The sequence below is a fragment of the Branchiostoma belcheri genome, unplaced genomic scaffold, assembly GCF_001625305.1.
Source record: "Branchiostoma belcheri isolate BF01 breed outbred unplaced genomic scaffold, Haploidv18h27 scaffold87, whole genome shotgun sequence".
Classification (NCBI taxonomy): Eukaryota; Metazoa; Chordata; class Leptocardii; order Amphioxiformes; family Branchiostomatidae; genus Branchiostoma; species Branchiostoma belcheri.
This window is the reverse complement of record NW_017804542.1, coordinates 939,748-949,497: the sequence shown is the minus strand read 5'-3', so window position 1 is coordinate 949,497 and position 9,750 is coordinate 939,748. Positions and strand designations below refer to the sequence as shown.

General features: G+C 42.8%; 1 protein-coding gene across 2 annotated transcripts in view; it reads right to left on the bottom strand.

Moving 5' to 3' along the window:
* Positions 1–333: 333 nt before the first annotated feature.
* The window catches only part of LOC109487270 (kelch-like protein 8), a 14,112-nt gene continuing 4,695 nt past the window's right edge, over positions 334–9,750 (bottom strand). For both annotated transcript variants that reach the window (XM_019791254.1, XM_019791255.1), the window contains 8 exons: positions 6,870–7,009; positions 6,236–6,423; positions 5,201–5,344; positions 4,710–4,821; positions 4,088–4,256; positions 3,482–3,641; positions 2,860–3,061; positions 334–2,186 (listed from right to left, as the gene is read on the bottom strand). In XM_019791254.1, coding sequence (XP_019646813.1) covers positions 2,069–2,186; positions 2,860–3,061; positions 3,482–3,641; positions 4,088–4,256; positions 4,710–4,821; positions 5,201–5,344; positions 6,236–6,423; positions 6,870–7,009 — 1,233 coding nt within the window. In that variant the 3' untranslated portion in view covers positions 334–2,068. The remainder of the gene's footprint in view (positions 2,187–2,859; positions 3,062–3,481; positions 3,642–4,087; positions 4,257–4,709; positions 4,822–5,200; positions 5,345–6,235; positions 6,424–6,869; positions 7,010–9,750) is intronic.

The window sequence follows — 9,750 nt, the reverse complement described above, 5'->3', positions numbered from 1 at the left end:
GTTTGATGCTGGCCTATATATGCCTACCGTGACGCACTGGACTCCTGGCGTATTGGTACTGGGTTTGTACTGCACTGTGTAAGAACTTTGTCTAAGGAAAGAACTTGATGTGAGCTAGAAGATATAAACCATACACTGAAAAGCTTCAATGTCTGGAAGACTGGAGAGTACGAGTTCATCGAAACAACGACCATGAAAGTGCCTGTAGAAGGGAGACAAAGAAGAAAATTTCGTCTGCAAGAGAAGGAGTCCAGATTTGAGATGACAGCCAATGGCCACACAAAGTCTTCTTTGAAAATGTTCTGAAGCCAGAGGAAAACCAGGAAAGCAAAATTAAAAACGAAAACTCTTTTAATGCCATGGTACTTGCTATTAAGGTGGAGTATACTTTCTCCTAGTAGTTTAGTCTAACATTTGTCAATATTTATATCAATACTGATTGTTTGCAATGACAACATCAGGATCACAACCGACATGAAAATTGCAAGTTACACGTATAACATAGTGAAGAGCTTAAACTTCGTTCCAACACAAAAAGTTTGCGCATCAACTTTTTGACCATCCAACTGCAGTCTTCTGCAAAATTCATATCACCTATGTAATGAGAAATGTGATATTACTTTCCTGTATATCGCCTTGTCACAGCATACCTTAACGTTAATACAATACAGCAGCATAGTTTAGATAAATAAACCTGCTACAACAGTGTGCAGAGTGTATATAAATATGTGTACTCTATAATAGGTATTGTAGTAATACTACATATCCTATTACATGTATATCATACACAAAGTATTGACAACATTTCAGAGGCAGGACATAAATACAGTTTTTCCTTTGATTCTCTTGGGCCACATCTTAATTGTACCCAATGCATTGGAGTACAATTTGTGCAGCTTGCAAGACTTGAAGGTAAAAGAAAAAAAAACAAAAAAAAAAACCCCTGAAACTTCTCTGGGTACCCTGACAACATATTTGCAAACATATAAAATCATAATACTTGTACCCTGGTTGAAAATAAACAACATAATTACAGCAACTCCCATATACAAAATTTTGTTACATGGCACATAGATATATATACTATAGATTTAATTTTGTCTTCATTTTTTTTCTCGTAATCTTAGTGTCAACTTTGTACATAAAAAGCCAGCATGCAGAGCTTTTTTCTCATTTGTAATAATTCTGATATCATAGATAATCCATCATAAGGAAATGCATTTCATCACCTTTGAATTACTGTCATATACCTTTAGTTACTATTTTTGCTACATGTAAGTCATGAGCTTGATATTCACACACAAATGACAACATAACTTGTAATTTGTTAATTTGGACAGCTTTGTCAAACTGTCTGCCATGATTTTATACCAACGCTATTGCAAATATGAACATCAACCATCCTATGTGACTTTGGACACTTTGTCCAGGTCAGCTTTGTTTGTGAGACAGATCCACAAATACATTCATTCATTCCCTGTGTCAGTCTTAGACAGTTTGTTCTGTATAAATTCTGGTCAAAGTTAGGTTGTATCTGTATTCAACACTGTCTGCTACATGCTTGGGACGTAAGTTTGCTCCAGTTTGCCACACCAAAATGTAGCAGCACGATGAAGTTAGCAAACTAGTACGAAAATGCCAGTGTTTGTTTGCAACTTCGATGAGATTGCTACTTTGATGACTTTGCCACAAAGTGACTGCAAAAACTGCAATAATGGAAAATACTGAAAATAGTCCAAGTATTCACAGTACTTTTCCATTCAAGACAGAAACGCTGAGGACTGCATATCCCAACCTGCCAGTCTGATCTTATGCCAGCTTGTACTTAACATACAGAACCAGGTGTGTTTTAAGGTTTAACAGTTGAACAATCCAACCAACCAACCAACAAACTTATCTTCATGCTCTTTTTCTGTCACTAATGAAAGATAGTAGATGATACCTGAAACTGTTACATATGATATTTTGTCCAGTTGCTTCATTAATTTTCTATTACATAATGCTCTTCCTGGATGTCTAACAAACCAACCAACCAAGGAACCAACAAACGAACGAACGAACAGAATGTCTAAACACAGCTGACCACGCTGATCTGTCCGATGTCCTTTAGTTCCGTCACGGTGCAGTCACACGTGGCCACCCCCGCCCCGGCTCGACAGATCCCTATGCTGTTCACCTCTCCCCACCTGGCAAAAAAAGATAAGAGCACATTTCAGCAACTAGAAAACGACTGAAAAATAAGGTAACTCTTGCCAGTAACTCTGGAGGAAAGACATGTTTAATGTTTACCTTATGCTTACCTAATGTGGTCTAGCCCCACGAACTACTGCCCTGTTTATTCTTACGTAACACATTCATATACATGATGACCAGCCCCTCTCTGTCCTGCTACTTGCTACATAATCTGATCCAATGCCCCAATTGCTGCATGATAAAGGAATGAAATGAGGTTTTAGCTAGCAAAGACAGAATTTAGCTTATTTAACTACTAGAATAATTATTGACGTAATGCATGCCAAGTGAAACTAGGAAACTTAACTTACAAAAGGGAACTTTTAACATTTTTGTAACAGAGTTAGAGGAGGCCCAACCAGCCTTTGACAGTGAGTGAGTGTAACATGGTTATAACTTACTTGTCCAGGATTGAGTCACAGGTTTCCACAGAGTTAGAGGCCCAACCAGCATTTGACAGTCAGTAGCAGTTAAATGACAGTCAGTGAGAGGCAAGTTTTTGTAACAAAATGACTCACTTGTCCAGGATTGGGTTGTAAGCCTCCACAGTTAGAGGAGGCCCAACCAGCTTTTGACAGAGAAAGACTGTGTAACATAGGTTTATGTAACATGAGTTACTGTACTCACTTGTCCAGGATTGGGTCGTAAGCCTCCACCGAGTTGAGGTAGGAGCCGCCGTCATGGCCGCCGACGGCGTACACCTTCCCTCCGAGCGCGGACACCCCAACCCCGCCTCGGCAACACGACATGCTGCCCACCATCTCCCACTCGTTCTTAGACGGGTCAAAACGCTCCACCGAGTCAAGTGGAGCGTTGTCGTCAAATCCACCTGGACAAAAAGAAACAAGTTACATGATTGTATATAATAAATACGGTGACCAGTTCCCCTCCAATTCTGTCCTTCAATGTAATCCAACATTAAACTGCTCGTTAACCTCTCAGAATGATAAGCATGAAAACTATTTGTAAAATCAGCCACCATAACCTCTAAAAGATATCTCTAACAGGTAGAACACTGAACAAGTCGCATACCTCACAATCTCAAGTTATTATCGTTTATAGATGAAGCATTTCAAACCATCTTTTCCGTTAAATCCTTGACTGATCCGATCCTAAAACCTTGACACAACTGTACAGAATACTTGCAATACTTGTTATCTGTTAAAATAATCACAAAGCTGTGACAGGGATATATATGCCTTCAGTGAGCAGATTTCTTCTTGAGAACATACTTGATCCATCTCCTTACCGACAGCATACAGAAAGCCGTTGAGCACGGCCAGCCCTGCCCCGGCCCTCCGCTTGATCATGGGCGATATCTCCACCCACTTGTTCAGGTGCGGGTCGTAACGCTCACAGCTGTTCAGCGACGCCACTCCGTCATTCCCACCGATCGCATACAGGTAGCCCTGCAGATAGAAGGGAGGAGAACATAGAAAACATATGAATACAAGTTCATCTGTGACAAAAACTGACATTTAAGATATATAGATTTTATATATAGGTTCTGTACACAAAGTGCTTACCAAAAGCTTTGGAAGACTTTAGGTCATGTCAACTTAAGAAGGATCAGAGATAAGTTAATCAAGCAACCAAATAAAGTAGCAAGGTCTTCAGGTTAGGTTGTAGACTGTTATGCCATTGGGAAAGGCACTTTATACCTATTTCCTCCTCACTCTGCACAAGTAATGAAGAAGATCATACTTGCTGTACAAAACTAGTGTGCAATGCTTTAGACAATTCAAACTCTACTACTGGATAAATTTCGGAGATAACTTCCAGACGCTTCGATCAAAGTAGTGTGTAATGCATAAGGCAATTTATCTGGTTGTGCGAAACAAACAAACCACCCCACCTGCAGTGGTGCCACCCCTACCCCACCGCGTGGTGTGTTCATCGCTGCCACGAAGTTCCACGTGTCGGACTCGATGTCGTACCGCTCGACCGTGTGGAAACACGCACTGTCGTCCAGCCCCCCCACCGCGTAAATGGGACCTCCCAGGCTCGCCACTGCGATGCCTCTCCTGAAACACAGGTACAGTTCTTCGTCATCTACCACTAAATGCGGGTAAAACTGAATAAATAACAGAAATGTCTGCACCAGTTGGTTTATATAATTTTTAATAAGGCAATGTATTGCATTAGGTGGGTAAAGGACGACCCATAGCCTTTTCCTGGCTGTAGGTGTAGTGGGTTTCTGATCTACATGTGTTCAGGGAATATTAGGGGAAGGCGGCAGCCTTTTACCTCCCCAGCTGAAGTCAGGTACCCATTATACACCTTTATCCAACATGAGACATATACCTGCACTGAAAAACAGATTGATAATCCAGCACTAAAAAGTATGCAGTTTAGACATGAAGGAGTGCATTTTACTGGAAGACGTTGTGCTGAAGATCTGTTAAGAGTAATTTTTTTCAGAGTGGCAGATACATGTGAAATGGTTGATATTATGCTAGTAGACAATACGATCCTACCTTTTGGTTGCCATGGGTGACAGAATGGTCCACTTGTTGATGTGGGGGTCGTACATCTCCACAGTGTTGAGGTGGTCGCTTCCGTCATGGCCGCCCATAGCATACAGCTTACCTGCAGTGGACAGGCAACAAGATTCATAAAATTAGAGGACAATTTCTCGGTTTACAACTACAAGGTAGAACAAAAATAAAAGTCAACATACGTCGTGAATTTCTTTGTTGTCATTGAATGAATGTATTTTACTGTATTCTTTTCAATATACTTCATGGTAAATTTCATGGTGACTTTGCATGTGCATTTTCCCTGGTATGTGAAAGGCAACACACATGAATACAGTAGGAAACTTTTGTATCATTCAATCCATGCCAGCCTGCAGTTACACCAGTTCAAAAAGCTAAATGTAGACCTCAGAAATACCTACACAGCCCTGTAGGTATTTCTTTTTTATCTGTGCTAACCTGCATGTGTAGACGAGCTCTGTGAAACTTACCCAAGGTCGATGTGACCCCTACGTGTCTTCTTCTCGTGCTCATCTCCGGAATCTGGAACCACCGGTCGTTACGAAGGTCGTACGCCTCGATGCTCTTGAAGGGGTCGCCTGACGCCCCCCTCCCCCCTACACTGAACAGCACACCTGGGGGAACATAGAAGAGATAGTAAAAAAAGGTAAAGGTAGTTCCTTAGCGTTTCCAAGGCCATAGGGACAGTGGGTTTTTATTTCACTTTATCTAGTGCACGGTATTGGAAGGGTGAGCCCAACCCAAGCTTTTTACCTCCACAACAAAATTCAGTGAGTGAATGGACCTGCGCAGCTTTGTGTGTGTCTGAGTGTGTGAGAGAGTGAGTATGTGACAGTGAGTGTGTGTGTGTGTGAATGAGTGAGCAAGTGAGAATGAGTGAGTGAGCGAGTAAGTGAATGAGTGAATGTGAGTTATTGTACTTACCTGCACAACTCTTCTTCAGCTGTGTCCTTATAGAGTATATATATTTCAGGCCTGGGAGAGGTGGTAGTTCTGGAGTGGGTGAGTGAGTGAGTGAGTGAGTGAGAGTGAGAGAGAGAGAGAGAGAGAGAGAGAGAGAGAGAGAGAGAGAGAGAGAGAGAGAGAGAGAGGAGAGAGAGAGAGAGAGAGAGAGAGAGAGAGTGACAGAGAGAGTGACAGAGAGAGTGACAGAGAGAGTGACAGAGAGAGAATGAGAGAGTAAACTGACCTGCACAGCTCTTCCTCGGCTGCGTGCGTATGGAGTATTTCAGCCCCATGACTTTGCTGGCCTGGGAGAGGTGGTAGTTCTTGTGTGAGTGAACGAGTGAGTGATTGAATGAGTGAGTGTGTGAGTGAATGAATTAGAAAGAGAGAGAGAGTAAGCGAGTGAGTTATTGTACTGACCTGCGCAGCTCTTCCTCGGCTGTGTCCGTATGGAGTATTTCAGCCCCATCACCTTGCTGGCCTGGGAGAGGTGGTAGTTATTTTGAGTGAGTGAGTGAATGAGTGAGTGAGAAAGTGGATGAGTGAGTTGTTGTACTGACCTGCACAGCTCTTCCTAGGCTGTGTCCTTATGGAGTATTTCAGCCCCATCACCTTGCTGGCCTGGGAGAGGTGGTAGTTCTTGGCCTCGTCGATGAGGTCCCGGCAGGAGTGGTCCTTCCTCAGCATCTCCTCCTGCTCCACAGCGCTCATCAGGAACGAAGGCTGCAGCATCGGGAAACGCACATGTCTACGGATGGAAGAAAGTGAGAAATAAGAAATGTAATGCACATGTCTGGGGATGGAAGGAAGAAAATAAGAAACAACTTTCATAATGTTTACCTTCACATCGTTTAGCTCATTTACGTACGTGTCTGGTGACAAAAGAAAAAAGTAAGAAACAAGAAGCAGATGTTACCGTTCATAATGTTTACCTTCACAAGATTTAGCCCAATTACCGCACTGTTTATTCTTACTCAAACACAGTAATATATATGTGGTGACCAGTCTCTCCAGCTCTTTCCTGCCACTTGCTACATACACCACAGAATTTTTACTACAGCACCAATTACTTTTGTGACAGCCATTTGGTCCAGTATTGGAACTGAAGAAACAAAGCAAAACAATTTTGGACTCAATGAAGCTTTGTGTACAATTTTACAGAGAATCACTAACAGAGATTCTAAACAAACAAACCTGAAGATATCAGAAACGTGCTGTTTCCTCGTGGCGATGTCGTGTTTCACCCACTTCATGACGGCCTCGTACACCTGCTCCTCCGCATCCACGTTCAGGTCTGAGGAGCTGATCATGGCAGTCAGGTGGCTCGCACTCACCTGTCGGAGGAACACAAGGATATCAGAGATGGCAGACTTCACCCCCTTACCCAGGCTGCTACACCTGCTCTTCTGCGTCCACATTCAGGTCCGAGGAGCTGATCATGGCGGTCAGGTGGCTCGCACTCACCTGTGGGAGGAACATCACAACAAGACAACATGACTTTCATCAGACCAGCTCTTCTGTCAATGAATGACACATCCACAGTGACTAAGGCAAGTAGACAGGAGATTGAGAGGCCACGGGTTTGATTACTTGCCTTCCTGGCTAGGCATTGCGGCCTTGGAAAAGACACTTTGCACAACTTTCCTCACTCCACACTGGTGTAAAATGAGTACCTGACTTATGTCTGGGAGGTAAAAGGCAGTGGAAGGAGAGGGATGGGCTCCACTATTTTATACTCCCCAACACACACACAAACCTTTACAGTCTCACGTGCACCTGTAGGAACTCGTCGTGTTGAATGACGTCTAAGAAGTTGTCGCAGGAGTGTTTGTCTCACCTGTAGGAACTCGAGTTTGTCTCACCTGTAGGAACTCGAGTTTGTCTCACCTGTAGGAACTCGAGTTTGTCTCACCTGTAGGAACTCGTCGTGTTGAATGACGTCTAAGAAATTATCACAGGAGTGCTTGTCGGCACATTTCATCAGTTCCATGCGGTTGTGCTGCTCTGCAAACATGCGGATCCCCAGGCAGTTAGCTGGGTGCAGGTGGGCCTGGACAGGAGGGCAAATGTCTTTTAGAATTTTCCATATGTCACAATAAATAGGTTAGGGGGGGAATGGGTGATAAATATTGCTTTTAAAGTCCCCTCCATTGAGTGACACTAAAATGAAAATTTAAACAACACTACTAATAACAATACAAATAGCTGACACATTTAATAATAAGAAATCTACCAAGATAATGTATCTGAGACTGTGTTACACAATTCTTGCTGTCAGGGGCTAATTAGGCCTCCTGCTCAAGAGTTTGTAGCCTGGATTCAACTCTATCTTCAGAAAACCATTATCATTCATCAACTACAAATGGGAGCTCTGAAAAAAGATGCCATACATCAAAATGCATTGCTGTAAATTGTATCATTTTACAAGATACACAAATCACATAATATATGGATACATTATTTGCAATTAATGGATGACGATTACAGCAATGATTCATTCAGATGCATTTTGATTGATCAGGATCAATAATTTGTGTTTTTACCTTCATGAAGTCGCAGCAGGCCTTTGCCAGAACCTCCACCTGCAGCAGACAGGCTGCGTACAGCAGCGACTGCACGTTTTCCGTCGTCATGACAACCTTCGAGGTGTACGCAAACCGTACGATCTGCTCCAGAGCATAGCTGTCTATGTCCTTGATGGTCACCTGGAAATGTTCAGGTACAGAGGGTTATGTATCAGCACTGAACAAGTTTGTTGAGCAATTAGAAACAATATAACTAACCAGCTGTCAGTTATTTGTTTTAGTCTAATTAATGGTAAATTGTTGTCTTTGTAATGCTAGACTTAGAGTTAGAGGGCCAGTAGCCAGCTGTCTTCTTTTTTCAACTGTTTTTTTTTCTTTGCTCTACCTAAGATCCAGTTGCTTATAATCAGGTATAGATATGGACACAGGTAAACTAGGCCTCTAGCTTTTATTTTGTGCTTTTTTTCTTTAATTTGGCATTTCATTTGTACCTGGATTCTTGTGCTGAGCCGTCATTTAAGTGCATTATAAAAGCTCCACAGTTGTAGAGCCTGCTAAGGAGCTTTTAGGGGTACTGTTAGTGTTTCACTACCATGTCCTGGAAACAGTCACAGATACAGACACAGATACAGATGTACAAGTACAGGTAGCCAGCCTTACCGTGTCCTGGTAACATTCCCCCATGCCTGAGGTGAACATGGAGAAGAAGTAGGGAGAGCAGGCCGCCAGGACAACTCGGTGGCAGTGGATCCCCTTCTCCCCGACCTGCAAGGGAAAGTGAAAATGATCTTATTCTTATTCAGCAAATGGTTCTTCCACCTGTTGTGACAGAGAAGATAGATGCTATATACAGAGAGGCATAGGATAAGCCTGTCAGGCTTCATACCTCCTACTCCTGCACATTGTTGCTTTGTATATATACTAGTACATGTAGTTCCTTACTTTCCTTTAATGTTTTCTGTTACAAAGACCACACACATACATTTAGCCTCTACCAGGCTTCCCTGAAAAGAGGCAAAATGTACTCTCTAGCAGACCAACTCCCCTCGTATGTTATCTCTCTATTTGACCAATTTCTGCTCTTTCCAGCCGCCTCCCGAAGCCTGGCAGAGGCTAACATTTATTTACTAACCTTGAGCATGGTGTTACACAGCTCCTCGTCCTCGTACAGCTGCCACAGGAACAAACAAACAAACAAACAAACAAGACCACACACACTAACCTTGAGCATGGTGTCACACAGCTCCTCGTCCTCGTACAGCTGCCGCAGGAACAAACAAACAAACAAACAAACAAGACCACACAAACTAACCTTGAGCATGGTGTCACACAGCTCCTCATCCTCGTACAGCTGCCTCAGAATCTTGAAGGAGTCCTTGAACAGGTTCCGCGCCTCGAAGGTCCGACGTCTCCACCTCCACCATCTTGGATTTGTCGACCTCTGACCCCTGCAGGCTCGTCTGATTGGTTCTTTTATCCCTGAGTAAAATTCTCTGTTCCTAGTTTGACAAAAAACAATGAAATTACTGATTTCAGTCTATCATATAAGT